At 41.7% G+C, this 23017-nt stretch overlaps 1 protein-coding gene across 2 annotated transcripts; it reads left to right on the top strand.

The window, feature by feature from the left end:
* Positions 1–7965: 7965 nt before the first annotated feature.
* Positions 7966–18619, top strand: LOC110496154 (uncharacterized). 2 transcript variants are annotated; one of them, XM_090208537.1, is made up of 8 exons: positions 7966–8116; positions 13294–13374; positions 16022–16144; positions 16487–16583; positions 16695–16769; positions 17633–17796; positions 17914–18041; positions 18141–18619. In XM_090208537.1, the coding sequence occupies exons 1-6, from the start codon at positions 8047–8049 to the stop codon at positions 17637–17639; spliced, it is 453 nt and encodes a 150-aa protein (XP_090064663.1). In that variant the 5' UTR covers positions 7966–8046; the 3' UTR covers positions 17640–17796; positions 17914–18041; positions 18141–18619. The 2 variants fall into 2 exon arrangements, with proteins under 2 accessions (XP_090064663.1, XP_036808569.2); XM_036952674.2 differs by having other exon boundaries at positions 7973–8116; positions 13288–13374.
* The last annotated feature ends 4398 nt before the right edge of the window (positions 18620–23017 follow it).

Genomic DNA, 23017 nt, shown 5'->3' with positions numbered 1-23017 from the left:
TTTACACTTATTTAAACCCTTTTTTTGTGTTGGCACAAAACTACCTCCATACTTCCATACATTTTTTATACCGGAGACTAACATTGTGTTTGTGAGAATCTCCCCTTTCCACAGTGGGGTTACATTAATTTGTAGCCCATGGTATCGACTTCAGATGAGTCCCGGCACTACAGCCGTGTTCGTGTGACAACAGATTTTTGGGATGTCTCATGGTCTGATAAACACTGCTGTAGCTCGACCACCTTCCACCGCAGATGCGGAAGGCCGTAGGCGGATGTGGTGGATTGAGACGCAGCCCATGCAACAAAAAAGATATCTCTAGCTTAAACCGACGGATTCTGATGTGGATTTTTATATTATGTCACTTAGGTTGACACACCGGTGCATCAATAGACTCCAGGCTAGGGGGTTCAAATGAAATGTATCTTGAGGTGTACTTACTTGTAATTATTGTGTACCTACAAAGTACGTTACCCATTCTGACAATATAATCGTCAGCTTCTCAAAACGCCACCCAAGTGAAAAAATAAACACACTAGTACACCATAGAGTACGTAACATCTACATAAGTACAAGGTTGTCGCTAGATGTTACACAGGATTTTCAGTGCATGCAGAAAGTATTCACATCCACTGACCTTTTCCACATGTTGTTGTGTTACAACCTGAATTTAAAATGGATTAAATTAGATGTTTTTTTGTCACTGGCCTACAAACAATACCCCATAACGTCAAAGTGAAATTATGTTTTTTTTTACATTTTTTAAAAACATATTAAAAATGAAAATCTGACATTTCTTGAGTCAAGTATTAAACCCGTTAGTTAGGCAAGTCTAAATAAGTTCAGGAGTAACAATTCGCTGAACAAGCCACATAATAAGTTGCATGGACTCACTCTCTGTGCAATAATGATGTTTAACCAGATTTTTTAAATTAATACCTCATCTCCACAAATAAATTATTTGTAAGGTCCATCAGTTGAGCAGTGAATTTCAAACACAGATTCAACCACAAAGACCAGGGTGGTTTTCCAATGCCTTGGAAAGAAGGGCACCTATTGGTAGATGGGTAAAAATAAAAATAAATAAAAATAAGCTGTATACACAACTTACAGTTGAAGTCGGAAGTTTACATACACCTTTGCCAAATACATTTAAACTCCGTTTTTCACAGTTCCTGACATTTAATCAGAGTAAAAACTCCCTGTCTTAGGTCAGCTAGGATCACCACTTTATTTTAAGAATGTGAAATGACAGAATAATAGTAGAGAGAATGATTTACTTTTATTTCTTTCATCACATTCCCAGTGGGTCAGAAGTTTACATACACTCAATTCGTATTTGGAAACATTGCCTTTAAATTAACTTGGGTCAAAGGTTTTGGGTAGCCTTCCACAAGCTTCCCACAATAAGTTGAGTGAATCTTGGCCCATTCGTCCTGACAGAGATGGTGTAACTGAGTCGGGTTTGTAGGCCTCCTTGCTTGCACACGCTTTTCAGTTATGCCCACAAATGTTTTATAGAATTGAGGTCAGGGCTTTGTGATGGCCACTCTAATACCTTGACTTTGTTGTCCTTAAGTAATTTTACCACAACTTTGGAAGTATGCTTGGGGTCATTGTCCATTTGGAAGACCCATTTGCGACCAAGCTTTAACTTCCTGACTGATATCTTGAGATGTTGCTTCAATATATCCACATAATTTTCCATCCTCATGATGCCATCTATTTTGCGAAGTGCACCAGTCCCTCCTGCAGCAAAACACCCCCACAACATGATGCTGCCACCCCCGTGCTTCACGGTTGGGATGGTGTTCTTCGGCTTGCAAGCCTCCCCCTTTTTCCTGCAAACATAACGATGGTCACTATGGCCAAACAGTTTTATTTTTGTTTCATCGGACCAGAGGACATTCTCCAAAAAGTATGATCATTGTCCCCATGTGCAGTTGCAAACCGTAGTCTGGCTTTTTTATGGCAGTTTTGGAGCAGTGGCTTCTTCCTTGCTGAGCTGCCTTTCAGGTTATGTCGATATAGGGCTCGTTTTACTGTGGATATAGATAGTTTTGTACCTGTTTCCTCCAGCATCTTCGCAAGGTCCTTTGCTGTTGTTCTGGGATTGATTTGCATTTTTCGCACCAAAGTACGTTCATCTCTAGGAGACAGAATGAAGGCGTTATGAAGGCAGTGTGGTCCCATAATGTTTGTACTTGCGTACAGATGAACGTGGTACCTTCAGGCGTTTGGAAATTGCTCCCAAGGATGAACCAGACTTGCGGAGGTCTACATATTTTTTCTGAAGTCTTGGCTGATTTCTTTTGATTTTCCTATGAAGTCAAGAAAAGAGGCATTGAGTTTGAAGGTAGGCCTTGAAATACATCCACAGGTACACCTCCAATTGACTCAAATGATGTCAATTAGCCTGTCAGTAGCTTCTAAAGCCATGACATCATTTTCTGGAATTTTCCAAGCTGTTTAAAGGCACAGTCAACTTAGTGTATGTAAACTTCTGACCCACTGGAATTGTGAGACAGTGAATTATACGTGAAATAATCTGTCTGTAAACAATTGTTGAAAAAATTACTTGTGTCATGCACAAAGTAGATGTCCTAACTGACTTGCCAAAACTATAGTTTGTTAACAAGAAATTTGTGGAGTGGTTGAAAAACAAGTATTAATGACTCCAACATAAGTGTATGTAAACTTCCGACTTCAACTGTACATTTCCAACATACTGTACTTGACATGTCTGTCATGAAGCATGAGTCAGTATAAAAACACCACAGTCAGCCTGCTAATCAATCTAAATCAGCTGCAATTGACCTGAGTGTCAACAGGCACTATTACGCTATTGGCCACGGTAACTCAAGCCCATTCAAATACAGGATTACTGATGACTAGAACTATGGTTTCCATAGCTACCCTTCACAAAGCCTTGCTCTGTGGATGTAGTCATCCTGTTTGACCTGTTTAAAGCGTTCTGGTTGAACACTAATGTATAACAATCTACAGTTTAATACTGTACAGTTACACTAAATGACGTATACAGTAACTAGTATTTAACTGGCCCGTGGGGGAGCTGGCTAGTGAGACTACAATGATGATGGCTGGATTAGTCTCCATGGGAGACTGATCAGACATGCTCGTAGCAGTGGTAGTAGTGGAGGGGGATGGAGCGATGGAGATCGCCAATGTCAGGGCGAGAGGGGAACGAGGGAGAGTAGGCAGCTAAATGTTGAGAGTAGTTCTTACATGTGTGATTCTTTACCACTCAAGAACAATGTTATACAGTCTTTTCTTTACCATGTCTTCACTGTGGTATACAGGGGATGTAAGCTAGTCAGAACAGAACAGGAAGTTGCACTTGAGGTTAATTTAATCCCTATAAATAGCTGTGACACAATCTCAAGTAATTCCTTTTTTTACCGGTAGAAGGTCTTAGGGGGAACTCCAAGTCTGTATGACTTTATGTCTACCTCTCTTTTCAAAACATTGGCTGTGACAGGACACATCACAATGTGCTATAACATATGACATAAATCCTAACCTTTTGGCCCTGGCGCTCGCACGCGTCACACTTAGCCACCTGAGTGAGGAGACAAGCATGATGTAGAAATACCAGTTAGAGCGTACCTCAAAGAATAAGAACTCACATAACAGCTAAGGGCTGGCACAATTACAGTATAACCCTGTGACCGACGGTTATGGATGAAGACCGCCACTAAAATAAAATAACCGACATAACGGGGAAGCTGGGCATGAGTGTGTTTGAGTCTGTTTCTGTGGTAACGTAGACTCTTAACAAAGTGATGAAGCTTCGTTGCTCCTTGCTGAAACAAGCAAACAATGTTTGTTTTTAGCATCCTATAGGGACCTGACAGGAAGTGATCTAAGCAGCTAGTTGAGTTAGTGTGTCTGGTGGTGTTAGAAGAGGAGAGTAGAGGACGTTCTCTCTGCAAGCAGCAGCATACATCACAATCACAGGGGGAGAAGATTAGAACATAAAGATGATATCTTTGGTTCTGTTAAGAATATGAGGGGATTTCTCAGCAGACCAAATGTAGACTAAACTTAAATAGCACATAGTGCAGGGTCTAATGAGGAAACCTGACAGGATGGGATACAGGAGCTGCGTTAATGCGCAGCAAACAGTATAAACCAGAGGATTTTCATCAACCCAGTATAAAAAATCATGGTCTTTGCTCCCTTGACTTTACAGTGCAGAATGGGGAGATTAAAGGTATGCAGTATTTGTGTACGTGTCACTCACCACTCACCACAGGTAGAACTCGTACAATCGGACAGGACAGCGGAGGGGATTCTCACTGTTCTCCCGCACCTCCTCTTTCTCCTCGTCCTCCCTCTTCCTCTTCGCTGCCACACCGTCTGCAACTGCAACACACACAGGTCCATGATTACATATGAATCAAATTTGATCTATATCATTTTACTAAATGCATTAGTAAACCCAGCAACCCACACTTAAATCCCCGTTGCCTTGGCAACAGTGGCAAGGGAATAACTCCCTAGGTAGGAATAACTCCCTAGGTAGGAATAAACCTTGAGGGCAACACTCTCACATGACAACATAAACGTATGCATATGCAGAAACGTGCAGTATTTGAAAGCGCAAAAAAATGCATGAATGAGACAAGACAAAGAACCTGGGACTAAACACCTCCCTCTGCAACTGGATCCTGAACTTCCTGAAGGACCGCCCCCAGATGGTAAGGGTAGTAACAACACATCCGCCATGCTGATCTTCAACACGAGGACCCCTCAGGGGTGCGTGCTCAGTCCCCTTCTGTACTCCCTGTCCACTGCATGGCCAGGCACGACTCCAACACCATGATTAAGTTTGCCGATGACAACCGACAACGATGAGACAGCCTACAGGGAGGAGATCAGAGACCTGACCGTGTGGTGCAAGGACAACAACCTCTCCCTCAACGTGATCAAGACAATGGAGATGATTGAGGACTACAGAAAAAGGAGGCCCGAGCACACCCCCATTCTCATCTACAGGGCTGTAAGTGAAGCAGGTTGAGATTCCTTGGCGTCCACATCACCAATAAACTAACATGGTCTAAGCATACCAAGACAGTCGTCAAGAGGGCACAACAAAACCTATTCCCCCTCAGGAAATTGAAAAGATTTGGCATGGGTCCCCAGATCCTCAAAAAGCTTTACAGCTGCACCATCAAGAGCATCCTGACGGGTTGCATCACCACCTAGTATGTCAACTGCTCGGCCTCCGACCGCAAGGCACTACAGAGGGCAGTGCGTATGGCCCAGTACATCACAGGGGCCAAGCTTCCTGCCATCCAGAACCTCTGTACCAGGCGGTGTCAGAGGAAGGCCCTAAAAATTGTCAAAGACTCCAGCCACCCTAGTCGTAGACGATTCTCTCTGCTACCACACGGCAAGCAGTACCGGAGCACCAAGTCTAGGTCCAAGAGGCTTCTAAACAGCTTCTACCACCAAGCCATAAGACTCCTGAACATCTAATCCAATGGCTATCCAGACTATTTGCATTCTGATACAGAATGCAGTGATGTGTACTGAACCTATCTGCCATAATAAATAAATACAGTGGAAGCTGCATTCATATAGACAATATTGCCATAGTTTATAACTGGTATGAATGTTGACTGACTGCTATTTAATGAAAGCCATGACCTATTCCTATTAAAGAAGCCCATTTTAAATCTTAATTTCTTATGTCATCAACAAGCTTTTTGAAAGACAGCTATTCGTCAATCCAGATACACAGATTTTTATAAGCGGGGACACTATCAACAGGGTAATCATCAAATGTACATATGCATTAATCATCAGATAGATTTTTACGTGATTTGGAGAATAACATAGACTTGGTTTTACCTGCATTAAGTACCAATTTCAGTTCAACAATGGGTTTCTGCAAAGCAATGAAGGTAGATTGAAGCTCCAAAATAGCCTGGTCAACTGTGGGGGCAACAGCATACAGAACATTGTCATCTGGATATTGGTATATGTTACATTTCTTTGCAGACAGACCAACATTGTTTAAATTAACCAGATTAAGTACAAGACCTAAAATCAATCCCTGTGGGACACCTTTCGTAATATCGAGGAAACCTGACTTAACACCATCAGAAAAAAAACATGTATTGAAAAGAATGCCAGTGATTACAGATGTCATTCGGCCATGTCAGCAAAGTTGTTTTTGTAATCTTTGAACCAATTACATGATGCCTGATCCATACTGATTGCAGACAACCTTTGAATCAATAAAGTGTGGTCAACAACAACTTCAATAACTCAATAAAGAGGGCAGCACAGTGCTTTCTCCTATCCATACCCTTTACCACATCATTTAACACCAAGGTTGCATCAGAGATGGTGCTATGACCCGCCCTGAAACCAGACTGGTGTACAATTAGAATACATCTCGTAGCAAGGAAGAATCTAAGACGACAGTTGATTAATGATTCTACCATTTTTACTAAGCAAGACAATTTCAAGATCGGGCGACAATTATTTAGGTCAGGGGGGGTCACCACCTTTGTGGAGAGGGAGCACATGGGCTGCCTTCCAAACCCTGGGGATAGCACCCGAGATAATCGTCAGATAAAAAATGTGCCAATGACTTCTCTGCAGAAAGAATGGATCCAGCAAATGAGCCCCAGTAGATGTTTTCTTAAGCAAGGCATCTAGCACATCACAAGTAAAATGTTGTTGGAATGAATAATACAAACTATTCCCTAGAAGTTGAATGATCTTCCATCCAGCCAAGTAAAGGCTGAGAGAGTAAAGAGCAGTCGACTCAATGACCCGTGTCAAATAAACCACAATGTCTTTCAAATAAAAAGCTTGCCACGATAGAATGCTGATTAAAAGAGTCTGACACAACTTGCTTAGGCCACGCTTCAGTGCGTTAACTATTTTCCAACATTTTGACGGATCACCAGCAAACTATTGAGGTAGAACATAGAAAGTAGCTTGAGTTATCTTTCTTCATTGAGGAAGTACATCTACAGTATTTCACAATAGCCTGAAACACTGCCAATCAGTTACCGAGTCAGTTTTTCAAGCCTTATCCCAAGGCCTAATTTCTTTTTCTTTTTCTTCTTTTTTTTCAGTCCTTAATGGTCTTTAACAACATCATCAAGAACCAAAGATACAAAAGTTGTTTATGATTCTAAATGCATTTCGTAATCATATTGTCACGGTCTGGTGAGAACCTCAACTCCATTTCTGCCAATTTCTATTGCATATATTGAAAGCGGTGTAACAGTGTACTCTGAACATTTCATGACTCTTGGACCAAGAAAATGTATTCAAAACACTTCTGAAGTTCAGTAATTGTATATTCGTTAACAGTAAAATATAGCCCTATTTCTTTCCTTTCCTAGAGTTTCTGTATTGTTTGGAAATTGACCAAGGCCTAATTTCTCATCATAATGAGATCTGAAAGTTCTATAGGGAACCAAGGATTTGTTCTATTTTGAACTCTAAGGCGTTTAAAAGGAGTGTGATTGTCTACCAGAGATATAAAAATAGATGAGAAGTTCTAGAGCCAATTCAGTCAGACAAGAAAGCTCAATCAGCTCTGTGTGTGTGTGTGTGTGTGTGTGTGTGTGTGTGTGTGTGTGTGTGTGTGTGTGTGTGTGTGTGTGTGTGTGTGTGTGTGTGTGTGTGTGTGTGTGTGTGTGTGTGTGTGTGTGTGTGTGTGTGTGTGTGTGTGTGTGTGTGTGTGTGTGTGTGTGTACCACCTGCTGTTATGGTAGGTTTACAACAATAACGCCTTTCAGCAGCTTGGTGAATTCCAGTGTGGAATACAAGGTCGCTACGTGTTGGGTTAAGGTCTTTACCACTTATTAATTAGTACTTGTAGTAATAGCTGAATTTAGCTGGTTAGTTAAATTAATGCCGCAAAGAGAGAAGAGAAGTCCTGTCATTGAGCAACTGTTTTTTTTCCCAACAGTCCCTCCCTCAGTCCCCGTCATATAAAATAAGTGTCTATTTGGGTTGATGAAATAGGTGTCTGGTATGAGTGTTTAGATCAGTATGTCTGAAGGAATAGTCCACGCTGATGTGAAGTTCAAAAAGCACCAAAAGACTGAAGGAAAAGATGGTGGTAAGTTCTAAACTAAAATCTATTTTTATAATCATGCTGTATGCTCAGGGTGTGCAGAATGTTTAACAAAAAGCTTCCTCTATCTGCCAATATATATCTAGAACCTTTAAGGGGCAATCTAGGATCCATTTTTGAAATGAATGCTATATAGCCATTGATTCTTGAATAATATTACTTATAAACGCCTCATCAGCTTAGTTCAACTGTATTACCCCATCAGAACAAATGTAAGCTTGTTTTACGGTGTTTATATACAACGTAATTGTAAACAAACACCGTTTGGCTTTAAATCATGGTTAAAATGATCATTTGTATCTCATGGTCATGGATGGTCCGTCCTCGCTCCCATAGCTCCGTCTATGAACTTGAGAGTGGTTACATTCCTCCAGCCCCATCCCCCAGCAGTTTACCAAAAAAATACCCAGATGGCCCCTTTAACTGACTTTATTTGACTACACATATTGATACCCTATTTCAAAACATGTTCGCGAGGACAAAAATGACTGGCATCACAGAGATTTTAGAGACTACAATTCAAAGGGTTTGCAGGAAACATACAGTGCCTTGCGAAAGTATTCGGCCCCCTTGAACTTTGCGACCTTTTGCCACATTTCAGGCTTCAAACATAAAGATATAAAACTGTATTTTTTTGTGAAGAATCAACAACAAGTGGGACACAATCATGAAGTGGAACGACATTTATTGGATATTTCAAACTTTTTTAACAAATCAAAAACTGAAAAATTGGGCGTGCAAAATGATTCAGCCCCTTTACTTTCAGTGCAGCAAACTCTCTCCAGAAGTTCAGTGAGGATCTCTGAATGATCCAATGTTGACCTAAATGACTAATGATGATAAATACAATCCACCTGTGTGTAATCAAGTCTCCGTATAAATGCACCTGCACTGTGATAGTCTCGAGATACTGTTGTGAAGAAGTTTGAAGCCTGATTTGGATACAAAAAGATTTCCCAAGCTTTAAACATCCCAAGGAGCACTGTGCAAGCGATAATATTGAAATGGAAGGAGTATCAGACCACTGCAAATCTACCAAGACCTGGCCGTCCCTCTAAACTTTCAGCTCATACAAGGAGAAGACTGATCAGAGATGCAGCCAAGAGGCCCATGATCACTCTGGATGAACTGCAGAGATCTACAGCTGAGGTGGGAGACTCTGTCCATAGGACAACAATCAGTCGTATATTGCACAAATCTGGCCTTTATGGAAGAGTGGCAAGAAGAAAGACATTTCTTAAAGATATCCATAAAAAGTGTTGTTTAAAGTTTGCCACAAGCCACCTGGGAGACACACCAAACATGTGGAAGAAGGTGCTCTGGTCAGATGAAACCAAAATTTAACTTTTTGGCAACAATGCAAAACGTTATGTTTGGCGTAAAAGCAACACAGCTCATCACCCTGAACACACCATCCCCACTGTCAAACATGGTGGTGGCAGCATCATGGTTTGGGCCTGCTTTTCTTCAGCAGGGACAGGGAAGATGGTTAAAATTGATGGGAAGATGGATGGAGCCAAATACAGGACCATTCTGGAAGAAAACCTGATGGAGTCTGCAAAAGACCTGAGACTGGGACGGAGATTTGTCTTCCAACAAGACAATGATCCAAAACATAAAGCAAAATCTACAATGGAATGGTTCAAAAATAAACATATCCAGGTGTTAGAATGGCCAAGTCAAAGTCCAGACCTGAATCCAATCGAGAATCTGTGGAAAGAACTGAAAACTGCTGTTCACAAATGCTCTCCATCCAACCTCACTGAGCTCGAGCTGTTTTGCAAGGAGGAATGGGAAAACATTTCAGTTTCTCGATGTGCAAATCTGATAGAGACATACCCCAAGCGACTTACAGCTGTAATCGCAGCAAAAGGTGGCGCTACAAAGTATTGACTTAAGGGGGCTGAATAATTTTGCACACCCAATTTTTCAGTTTTTGATTTGTTAAAAAAGTTTGAAATATCCAATAAATGTCGTTCCACTTCATGATTGTGTCCCACTTGTTGTTGATTCTTCACAAAAAAATACAGTTTTATATCTTTATGTTTGAAGCCTGAAATGTGGCAAAAGGTCGCAAAGTTCAAGGGGGCCGAATACTTTCGCAAGGCACTGTATTTGTTAGCTGGTTTGCATGCAATACTTCATGCCTTATCAGTGATCTGCACTGATCATTTTACATTACAGTTTTACTTTGTCGCTTTGGTCACATTTTCACAAGTATCTGGTGCATTTTCACAACTCTTAGTACAAAACTCTTGTTAGGTTCTTATTTTTCAGAGTAAATAACCCACCGACACTAGAGAAGCTTTAACCAAGTTTAATTCTTCCCAAAGGTTCTGTACAGCTGTAATCAGACAGCGAAACGTCTCATATCACAGTTATATACATCCTACTTAAGACACTCCCTCTCTCCAATCTGACCAGATACTAACCCTGATTACTCACTTAAGGGGAACTGACCTCACCTCCTGACCTCAACCCCTCCTTCACCTAATCCCCAGCTATTCATCCATCTTCCCTATATCAACACATCGTTCTCTTCTCCTCCTTCAAACACATTCCAAAGCCTTCTGGCTCCCTACAGACGCTTTCTATTCAAGGCTTCGTCTCTAAAGTTTAGTGCAAAGTTTAGCCAATTCCAACACTCTAAACTGGTCACACTTGTAACCAAACCAGTCTTTAACTCTTTCATTGTGCATTCATTTGGATTGTAAACATCTCTCACCACACAGCCATTGATTCAAAACATATGTTTATTGTGAAATGTAATGAGAACATTGGTTTAATTTCTATTTAGTCATTTTAACTAACAGTTAATCCAATAGAAAACAAAGCAAGATTCGTGTTTCAAATCGCCCTTAGAAGTACTGAAAGTAAAATGCTACAGTACTGTAAATTACAGTAGATTACAGTTTTCACATTAGGCAATACACTTACATTACCCAACAAAATTGACAGAAATTCTATAATTTCCATAATATCTATCCAATGTGTAATCAAAGGTGTGATCAATGAAGACATCCTTTACAATCATTCATGCAAAAAAAATGTTTTTCTGATATAATTGCAAATGTAAGAAAGTAAATGAAACTAATTAAATGAATGAAAATAAAACATAACGTTTAGCATGCATTAGTTTATATGAAGCCTGTCTTGAGCATTTGGCCATAAATTCTCATCCACATCACAGTGAATGTCCTCATTACTCATGCACCACAGGAAAAACCTTTTGACATGGCTAATCCAAGCTTGACATTGGTCTGCATTGATGTCGTCGAATGCCTCATTCATGGCCAGAAGTAGGGTGGCACGCTCATAGGGATGGCGATCGTACAGCTTCCACCTCCATGCTGAAAAAGATTCCTCTATAGGGTTGAGGAAAGAAGAGTATAGGGCCACGAATTGGGGATGGGCCCAAAACCATGCCTGAACCACCTCTGCAGGGTGGAACCTGACATTGTCACACTCAGTGACATAGGTTACCCCTTCACATTGACAGGCCTGCTCAATTTCATTGAGAAACACAATAAGATATGCAGCGTTGTAGGATCCAAGTAATGCCCTACATCCTGCCACACCATCCTCAGAAATAGCTGCGTACATTGAGATGTTTCCCCCACATTGTCCAGGCCCTTGGCCGGTTGCCCATTGGACGATGAGTTTCCACCCACGGCTCTGAGTTTTGGCCAGGTTGAAGCCCACTTCATCAACAAATATATATTTGGTTCACAGCAGCATGATGGTTCACAGCAGCATCAAGCACCATCACCCTCTAAACTATATTTTGGTTAGTTATTTTTACAGTATAGTTACAATATGATAGTGTGATGTAGCATGTGCATCAAATAGTCACAGTAATACAGTATATAGTGCTGTACCTGAACATACTTGGCTTGCAGATGTTTCACCCGGTCGTTGTTTCTCAAAGGCATCAGGTAAATGTGTTTCATAGATACTTGGTGCCTCTTCAAAAGGTGGGCCATTGTTGGTAGGCTGATGGATGTCACATTGGCAAAAGGTGTCATCGTTCTCCTCAATGGCCTGCTCTATTTCGGACAGCCGTATGTCATTCCTGGCCCTCACCATTTCCACCACTGTCCACTCCTTCTGGTCAGCACACGGCCACCACCATGGGGTCTTCTGTCCATTCTGAGGGTAGAACAGAGTCTACTGTCAATAGATCATACTGTAAGACTCTTGTAACATGTTTGGTAAATGTACATGCATTACAATACGTCATTTACTGTAGATGTAAAGCATAGTGCATATCCTCCAGACTTACCGCTTTTCTTGATGACATTTTCTCAGGATCACATTGACAGTTGATCTTTTCAGATTGGGGTGAACTAATCTGTCAGCCTCTGCCATGGTAAGGCCTCTGTTTATCACATGTTCAACAACGATGGCCCTGATTTCATTAGACACAACAGTTCCCTGCCTCCCTCTCTCTGATGTCCATCTCTTTGACGGGGCCCATGCCCAACTCTTTGACCTCTTTGATGGGGCCCAGGCCCACCTCTCTTAACAGGCCTCTTGTCCACGAGCTCTTTGATTTCCACCTTTACCTTGCGGTCTTTCCTGCTCCATGTTGAAATCAATTAGCAACAACTAGTAGTCATTATGTATGGTTATCATGCATCATACATGTCATTTAGATGTTTATACTTTACAAACACACTTTATTTTTGTACTTCTCAAAATACATAAATAGTGGACAAATCAGTTTAAAATTCATAGATTTACCAAACGGTTAAGTGGTTAACCATTAAGCTCAGTTGGATTAAGTGATGGTTGAATGTATTTGAACAAATGAAGAGAGAATCATACGAAAAGTATTGTGAGCAGTGCATTGTGAAAGGCAATGACTTTATATGAAAGTTATTTCTAGATGAAACAGTGATCAGGTTTGGTGAAAAGGTTACTGTGTGGTTTTGTGTGTTGAACTTTGTCATTTGAAAATGTGCTTAAAGTTTTGAAACAGACTTTTTCATGATCTGTTTTGAGTTTGTACAAAATTTTACCGCATTCTTGTGAAAACAGGACCAAAGTGCTAAAATAAAAAATAAATAAACTGAGTGTTAAAAATGCTGGTTCAGGAACAGCCAATGTGATGAGAGGAGTTGTCTTGTACTCACACTTTCATGGTTACATTTCAGCAACAGCATCCACAGTGAATGATGCCACGTACTCTGAAATCTCAATTCCCAAAGCCGGACGCAACCAGCCATCTACCGACACTAATGGTATGTGTGTGTGTGTGTGTGTGTGTGTGTGTGTGTGTGTGTGTGTGTGTGTGTGTGTGTGTGTGTGTGTGTGTGTGTGTGGGTGTATAGGTGCGTGCGTGGGTGAATATGCGTGGGATCGTGTGGGTCAGATGAAGTCAGTGCAAGCTCGGCAAAACAATGAGGAAGTTTCCTACATACGGGTGGAAAAAAGGTTTACAAGATGCAGAACAGATTCTATTTGAGCTTTTTCGTCAAAAACCATGTTCCTTGTTCCTACGAGTCATACACTGAGTGTACAAAACATGAGGAACACCTTCCTAATATTGAGCTGCACCCCCTTTTGCCTTCAGCACTGCCTCAATTTGTCGGTACATGGATTCTACAAGGTGTTGAAAGCGTTCCACAGGGATGTCCTTTGGCTGGACGTCCTTTGGGTGGTGGGCCATTCTTGATACACACAAGAAACTGTTGAGCTTGAAAAACCCAGCAGTGCTACAGTTCTTGACACACTCAAACAGGTGCGCCTGGCACCTACCATACCCCGTTCAAAGGCACTTAAATATTTTGTCTTGCCCATTCACCCTCTGAATGGCACACATACACAATCCATGTCACAAATGTCTCAAGGCTTAAAAATCCTTCTTTAACCTGTCTCCTCCTCTTCATTTACACTGATTGGTGGATTTAACAAGTGACATCATTAAGGCATCATAGCTTTCACCTGGTAAGTATGTCATAGAGAGAGCAGGTGAGCAATCCCAGGTACTTCTCTGCCGCTGCCACTACAACTATTTTCTGTGACTTTCAATTCATTTCTGCAGTACAATTAACAACCATGGCTATAAATGCTAAAAAGCCCACCGTACTGAAGCACCTATTCTTCCCATCACTCTTGATCTCCACCTACTCACAGGAATGCTCTCACCCTGTACCCATCTTCCTCTACCACTCCCTTCACTGCTTAGGCATACAACAGTTTCTGTTCTATTCTAACCATGGCAACCTCAATCTGCCTTTCTCTCACTGGACACCTCCGATCTCCATCCCGATGATCACCCTCACAACTAACACAACTTTCTCCACCGATACCACACATTCCTTCATCTCATGCCCTCCTGCACACTTCTCACATCTGGGCATGTCCCTCCTACACACTGCTGCAATATGCCCATAAACATGACAGCTAAAACACAGTAATATTTTCGTAACATAAGCTCTCACGTGATAACTGACACTTCCTACTTTGGCCTTATCTGGTAACGACGCTGCATCAAAACTCAGCATGACAGATAATGTCTTCTCCGGTTTGCCCACCGTATCAACATCTCATCATGTGGCAGGTGTCACAGACACTGGGAATCTTCAATTTCAACTGCTCCTCCTCAACACTTAATGCCACTCTCATTATCACTCCTTTCAACGGAGCCCTGCTCCCAACCTGACACCACATGTGGATCAACCAAACAACAAGGATCCATTTCCTTCGGGCTCCCGAGTGGCGTAGAGGTGTAAGGCACTGCATCAGTGCTAGAGGTGTCACTACAGACCCTGGTTCAATTCTGGGCTGTATCACAACCAGCTGTGATCGGGAGTCCCATAGGGTGGCACACAATTGGCCCAGTGTCATCCTGATTAGAGTTTGGCCAGTGTTGGCCGTCATTGTAAATAAGAATGAGTTCTTAACTGACTTTCCTAGTAAAATAAAATAAATCAATTCTCTCTACAAATCTCACCCCCACTGGGCCAAAATCATCCTTATCAGCCTTGGGACGAAGCTCGAACGCAGCAATCTCCTCCTCAACAATTTCCGTCTCTGAACTACTGGAGCACGTATCCCTGTTTTTGCACTTGACGCCCATCTTCCTCACCTCACTACTTCCCTCTACACTCAACATATATGCAGCAGTCATCACTGCACCTGCCGCCACATTTAAGTCATCCTCAGACTCCTCCTGTCCAATTTCCTCCTCAAGCTCTTCCAAAACTTCTGTGCAATCCTCCATTCCATATTTACTAACAATCTTCCATGTCTCTCCTTTTTATCTGTCCATCTTCTCCTTCACCAGATCTTTCAGCAGACCTGTGTAATCCCCCACTCCATGTTTATTCATAATATGCTGCACTTTCTTCAGTATTTCCTTTTCTGCCATCTTCCCCACCGTGGCCTTCGCCCAACACCCCGACCGCCTCTACACCATCTTCCCCACCGTGGCCTTCGCCCAACACCCCGACCGCCTCGCCGCCCACTAAGGATTACTTGTCGACTCAGAATGATTTAGCCGGAGTGTATTTTCTCTCGCTTCAGTTAAAATAATGGCCGCCATAGATTTCAAGAAATGTTGCGTCATTTTTTACGTGGCTGCGTCATATTTCGTTGCATACTTTCTGTTGAAGTTTGCATCAATGCATGCTTCAAAATATGTACAAACGGAGTACGGACTTGAGAAGAGCCCTCCCTGCTCCGTTTTGCATACTTTGATTTGGAATCATTCTCTGACCCTCCCGTGTTCCAATTTGCGTGCTCTGAGTACGGTAGTATGCATTTTGAGAAACACCCACAGCTGTACGTTTTCTTCATGTTTGATGATTTCATGTCTCACATACAATAAAATGAAGTAGCGAGTCTTATATGTCAGTTTAATTCATTCTCTCTCTGTCTCCTCAGCTGGTGACCCTGATTCTCAGAAGGGGTTAAAGGTCAAACCAGGTGGATATGACCCTGTCAAAGTGGTCCTGGTGACTCTCTGTGTTCTTCTGATGGGGACGGTCATTGGACTTGTGTTCCTGTGTAAGTGACCTAGATAGTGGAGGTGGCTAGTCTAAAGCAGACTCTATATCGGAGACAGATTCATAGAGGCTTTTGTCCAGAGCTATGAATATAGAGAAATATCTAGGCACATTTTTAGCGCAAGAGCTGGAAAATCCCCACAGTACTGCTTCAAAATGGATAAATGTTTTATGCCAGGTCATTGTCTAATTTCTGTGACAACATAACTGATACAATATAAAAATGTTGGTGAATAAAATGAATAGCTATTTGTAATACTTTTCACAATCAACTAATATTACATTATTATGCAGAAGAATGTTGGGGCCAGATTCCTACAATTTAATGTATTTTTGCAATCAGATATCAGCAACCTGCCAACCAAAAACACAGAGCTCCAAATTCTGCAAGGATGCTTACAATCGAAATCTTACAGATTTGGAAAAAGCTTTTACCTCAGGTGAGTTTAGTTCACACAAAGAAAATGTTCACATCGGTTTTCTAATATAACTGTTTATATGTAGCTGGATGTAGGGAACTTGAGTCAGAGTTGTTATCTTTTGGCAACTAGCTTTAATGATCAAAAGCAGAGAGCTTCAAGAACTGCAAGACAAGAACAAAGATCTTCAGGAGAAGGAACGTGCAGGTGAGTGACACAGATATGACCCTCCAATTAAATTGTGTTGTCTGCCACTAATACAGCCTTTCCATTGAAATGTTCATCCTTATAAAATATTAGAAAAAGGTGCTGCTTTTGTTATTGTTGGTTAATTCCAAAAAGTATGGATTCCAATGTCACGCTGTGAAAACGATGCAGGTTGGCATTTATTGTCATGAATGTTGCCCTGGAGGCAGCTCTGCAGCGCCGTCATCAAGCTGGCACAGCCACAGTCATAAAATCTGATTTCAAACCTAACCCTAATCTTAACCACACTGCTAGCCCAAACCGTAAATGAAGACCAAACAGCTCATTCTTGTTTTCATAATCATTGTGAGGCCCATCTAGCGGGAGTCGCTCAGTTCTGCCTTCAGGGCAGGATTCATGGCAATAAACTTCAACCTGCGAAAAGCATAATTATCTTTATTCACAACAGTTTGGCAACAACATGAAGAATTGAAAAAGCAGAGAACTCCACCCTCTTGCCCTACAAACACAGGGGAGATTATACTATGAGGGAATGTGTTTACTCATAGATGTAGTAGGTTGTATTATGACCCAAGATAAAAACCTGTTTCAGATAGCAATCCTGAGTTAAACTCAAAACTACTTCAAATCAAGTTGTCAACTTCAGGGGCAGTCTGTTTTAGTCCCTCCTTATTCATTGATGCAACAATATAGCATTCTTGAATAGTTGTGAGATGATCATGCAGTATACAGTCTCATATCCACATGGATTGTACACTATCAGTAACACAAAAACAAAAGACATTTGACTATAGGTAGGCATAGAGATGAGTAGTGCACGGGGCACTGACAATGGCATTGGGTTATATCTGTTCTCTCCACAGGGAATAATGACTGTCCTCAACCTATGAACTGTGCTGAAGGCTGGGAGTATTATGGGGGGAAGTGCTATTACTTCTCCCCTGATAAACTGACCTGGGCTCAGAGTCGGGATGAGTGTATCACCAGGGGGGGACACCTTGTCATCATAGGGAGCCTAGAGGAGCAGGTATGACTCTATTATTGATTCTCTCAGTTGTTTTGATGCACATTTTTCCTTTCCTCTACTAACATACAAATGACAATAAATCTTGACATAAGTCTTCATACAATGTTTCTGGTGAAGACGTTCTTAGATCAGAAAATTGGTAAAAAAATAAGTACGGAGCCTGAAGACAAGTTCTGGATTGGGCTGACGGACAGTATAAACGAGAATGAGTGGTTATGGGTGGACAATTCATCTCTAAGCACAAGGTTTGAATGCATGTTTAAATCAATATCGTAATACAATCACCCTAGATTAAAACTTATTGTGATCATACCTCTTATGTATTATCATCCTTCAATCCATAGATTCTGGCTTGGTGACCGGGAGCCAGATGACTGGAAAGGAGAGAATCCCGAAGGTGAAGACTGTGCTAGAATGGGGGAACGGGGTGGTACTAAAGACGGCAAGAGTTGGTTGGATGTCAACTGTAATAAGACTCAAAGAAGAATATGTGAGACAAAATCCCCCTTGTGAAACAGTATCTTTAAGAAACTCAAAAGTTCCTTTTAAATATGTCTCTGAACAACCCCAAATATTGTTAAGTGTGTGTGTTAGTGTGGGTTTTCAATTCATTTTTGTAAATCATGATATCTCCATTTTGCAGTGCAGGAAAATTCTCAGCAACAAGAGTGATACAATTAAGATCCTACACCTGTACATCATCCTGTGTGTTTTGTACATGTATATTTCTGCTTAACAGTGCTGTCTCTAGGCTAGTCATTTGAGAGAAAAAATATTGTGTGTGTCTATCCAAACCATTGAATTAATAAAGTAAAATTAGTTTTTTTCAGCAGTATATTTATTAAGAAGCCTTGTTGTCTTACCTACAGTAGTTCAGGGGCTATAAAAAGATGCCAGAATGCCTACTGTTCACTTCTCTAGTGGTGTATCATGAATATTCAAAAGGTAGAAAATAAAGAATTGTCATTTGAGGTTTGACACAAAGCTTTAAAGTAGGTGTATTAAAGGGATTTATTAGTGTCTCCATACGCACCACATTTACATGCTGCTTTGCAGTAGTCTGAGAGATCACTATTCAGTATTAGATTACCAAGATGGTGAAATGGAGCCTCATACATGGTTAGTGGTGATTTTAGCATGTAAATCTTGATGTGGTAAACTCCACCATTTTTTTTTAGATGCATGCCAGCAAAGCCACTACACAACACTAAACAATACATAAATAGCACTATAACGCTGACAAACTGTTAGGGCCTACATAAAGCAGTCCCAACACCTTATCACTGATACACCTGTCTATTAGGAGAGCCTTGTCTGGCAGCGAAACAGTTCATTCAGCCTCATAGAAAACAGCTGCTATTTTTTTTATTTAACTAGGCAAGTCAGTTATGAGCACATTCTTATTTTCAATGACTGCCTAGGAACAGTAGGTTACCTACCTTGTTCAGGGGCAGAACGACAGATTTCTACCTTGTCAGCTCAGGGATTTGATCTTGCAACCTTTCGAATACAAGTCCAATGCTCTAACCACAAGGCTACCTGCCGCTGCCTTGCTTAAACAAATGTGTTTTCTACTGACAATTGAAATCTACAAACTATGGCATAAGGGGACGACAAGCGATTAAGAAACAATCTGTAATTTAGATTAAGACATTAAGGAGCGAACTAGGACAAAGTCCATTCAGAAAGTATTCAGACCTATTTCCTTTTTCCACATTTTGTTTCTTTACAGTCGTATTCTAAAATGCATTAAAAAAATTAAAAATCTCATCAATCTACACACAATATCCCATAATTACAAAGAGAAAACAGGTTTGAGACTCGAATTTGAGCTCAGGTGCATCCTATTTCCATTGTTCATCCTTGATGTTTCTGCAACTTGATTGGAATCAACCTGTGGTATATTCAATTGATTGGACATGATTTGGAAAGGCACACACCTGCCTATATAAGGTCCCACAGTTGACAGTGTATGTCAGAGAAAAAACCAAGCCATGAGGTCGAAGGAATTGTCCGTAGAGCGAGACAGGATTGTGGCACATATCTGGGGAAGGGTTCCAAATCACGTCTGCAGCATTGAAGGTCCCCAAAAACAGTCGACATCATTCTTAAATGGAAGAAGTTTGGAACCATTAAGACTCTTCTTAGAGCTGGCTGCCCGGCCAAACTGAGCAATCAGGGGAGAAGGGCCTTGGTCAGGGAGGTGACCAAGAACTCGATGATCACTCTAATAAAGCTCCAGAGTTCCTCTGTGGAGATGTGAGAACCTTCCAGAAGGACAACCAACTCTGCTGCACTCCACCAATCAGGCCTTTATAGTAGAGTGGCCAGACGGAAGCCTCTCCTCAGTAAAAGGCACATGACAGCCTGCTTTGGAGTTTGCCAAAATGCACCTAAAGGACTCTCAGACCATGAGAAACAAGATTCTTTGGTCTGATGAAACCAAGATTGAACTCTTAGGCCTGAATGCCAAGCGTCACGTCTGGAGGAAACCTGGCACCATCCCTACGGTGAAGCATGGTGGTGGCAGCATCATGCTGTGGGGAAGTTTTTCAGTGGCAGGGACTGGGAAACTAGTCAGGATCGAGGAAAAGATGAACGGAGCAAAGTACAGAGAGATCCTTGATGAAAACCTGCTCCAGAGACCTGAGGACCTCAGACTGGAGCAAAGGTTCTCAGGACAATGACCCCAAACACACAGCCAAGACAACACAGGAGTGGCTTCGGGGCAAGACTATGAATGGTCCAGCCAAAGCCTGGACTTGAACCCAATCGAACATCTCCGAAGAGACCTTAAAATAGCTGTGCAGCGACGCTCCCCATCCAACCTGACAGAGCTTGAGAGCATCTGCAGAGAAGAATGGGAGAAACTCCCCAAATACAGGTGTGCCGAGCTTGTAGCGTCATACCCAAGAAGACTCGAGGCTGTAATCGATGCCAAAGGTACTTCAACAAAGTACTGAGTAAAGGGTCTGAATACTTATGTAAATGTCATATTTCAGTTTTATTTTTCACAAAATTAAAAAAATTCTAAAAACCTGTTTTTTGCTTTGTCATTATGGGGTATTATGTGCAGAATGATGGAGGGGGAAAAAACTATTTACTCCATTTTTAGAAAAAGGCTGTAAGGTAACAAAATGTGGAAAAAGTCAAGGGGTCTGAATACTTTCCGAATGCATTGGAACTATTTCTTCAGCTGTTTTTAAATGTACAGCGACAGAATTCAGAACATGGGCCTTTATTACAGTATTCTCCTTTCTAAGACAGTCGAAAGGCTACATGTGCACCACCAAGTCAGAACATTAGGCTAAGTTATGGACCAAATTATTAGGGTGAGGCACTTGGGCTACTAACAGCTTACCACACAACATAGACTAAATATTACTTTCTTAGCTACAATATACATATCTCCCTGGCATATTGCATAATTTATGCAGCAGCATACAGTAAATCTTTGGACTCACCTTGTTGTGCTACAGTATGCTCACATGAACAGGAAGGTTGGGCGGTGGTCCTTCGTGGGCAAATTTTGTCATCAAAGTCTGCCATTCTCTGCATTTATGATGCTTTCAATGCAACTGTGAAAGGTTGAATCATGACGTCAGTGATCTTCAGTTCGGAGTTCGAGAAAGAGGCCGAGTTCTCGTCTTGCAATTCCGAGTAGGATGACCGTTTAAAACTCAATTTCCGAGCCTCCCGGGTGGGAGTGCTAGCTGTGCCACTAGCTGTGCCACCAGAGATTCTGGGTTTGAGCCCAGGCTCTGTCACAGCTGGCCGAGACCGGGAGGTCCATGGGGCGATGCACAATTGGCCTAGCGTCGTCCGGGTTAGGGAGGGTTTGGCTGGCAGGGATATCCTTGTTTCATTGTGCACTAGTGACTCCTGTGGCAGGCTGGGTGCAGTGCATGGTGTCAAGAAGCAGTGCGGCTAGGTTGGGTTGTGTTTCGGAGGATGTATGGCTCTTGACCTTTCCCTCTTTCTAGTCCGTACGGGAGTTGCAGCGATGAGACAAGACTGTAACTACTACCATTGAACACCATGTTATTGGGGAGAAAAAAGGAATTTAAAAAAATGTAATTTCCCAGCTGGAGCTAGTTTTTTTCCAAGTTCCCAGTTCTCTTGAACTCACTGAAGTCTGAGATTTTCCAGTTCCTAGTTTCCCGTTGTTTTGAGTGTGGCAGAAGTCATGCTGGATTGACAGTGTGGCCAATGTTGAATGTTTATCCCTTTAAGCTTGGAAAACAGACCCTTACACGTAGACCTGTACCACACACACAAACGCCACTGAATAGCAGGCTAGTGATTGCTGTTAGCCACTGATTCCTTCAAAACCACTCATTGTTGAATTTACGAGTTTCAACTTGTGCGATGTTTATGTCCAATGGCCGATGAGCACCGCTACGTTATATTTATAATTTCTCTTCATTATTTCTCTTCATATGACAAGGATGAAAAGGATTTGCCAGTAGAGTGACAACTTGATTCATGATGACTGCTAGCTTGCTAGCTAATATTTTGAAAATATGATGTTGACATGATCAGTCCAATCAAACCTACTGTAGATATAACGTGATTTCACGTCCTTTTATCTGTGACCAATGACCTTGAGCCTTCTTGGATGGGCACTTCTAATGTAACTCTATGGCAGCACCCAAGGGGCTTGAATTTTCAAACTCTCCCCGTAGATTTTGCGTTGACGTAGTGTCCCCATGAGTGACAGAACACTGAGCCAACTAGAGAACATTACCATCCCCTACGCTCCATATTTTCTGCCGGCTACCCCACCACTACAGAAAGCATTGAGCTAGGCTGAAACACTTGCGTTTTGGAGCTACCTTACTCAAGAAAGCAAAAAGGTTTGTATGCAGCTTTATTAACTCAATAATATATATAATTTTTACATTGTTTGCAAAATGATATATGCCTAAATCACATGAAACTTTCTCTTTGAGTTGGTTAAGGTAAAGTGATTTTGAAATAAAATGTACAATGTTTGCCATTAGTGTACACATTCAAGAGACAACACTGTGACACCTAAGGATACTCCCCAGCTCCTGGTTGGTCCTCTCCACCTGCCAGTTGGACTAAGGCTGGAACCCGGACGTGAGGCTGACCGTGGCCCCCATATTCTGATAGAAGGCTCTCCAAACCCGTAACGTGAATTTTATGCTCTCCATACCCGCAACGTCCTCCGGAAGGCCATAGTGCCGGAAAACCTGCT

The sequence above is a fragment of the Oncorhynchus mykiss genome, chromosome 18, assembly GCF_057628025.1.
Source record: "Oncorhynchus mykiss isolate SJ-2025 chromosome 18, ASM5762802v1, whole genome shotgun sequence".
NCBI classification, from domain to species: Eukaryota; Metazoa; Chordata; class Actinopteri; order Salmoniformes; family Salmonidae; genus Oncorhynchus; species Oncorhynchus mykiss.
Note: the sequence above shows the minus strand (reverse complement) of the source record. Positions and strands in the feature narration are given on the sequence as shown.

Excerpts from the sequence above, each read along its gene's own strand:
- LOC110496154 (XM_036952674.2), top strand. The coding sequence starts at position 8,047 with ATGTCTGAAGGAATAGTCCACGCTGATGTGAAGTTCAAAAAGCACCAA. Across the intron at positions 8,117-13,287 it reads GACTGAAGGAAAAGATGGTG|CAACAGCATCCACAGTGAAT; the intron begins GTAAGTTCTAAA and ends GTTACATTTCAG. Across the intron at positions 16,584-16,694 it reads GGAAAAAGCTTTTACCTCAG|CTTTAATGATCAAAAGCAGA; the intron begins GTGAGTTTAGTT and ends TTTGGCAACTAG.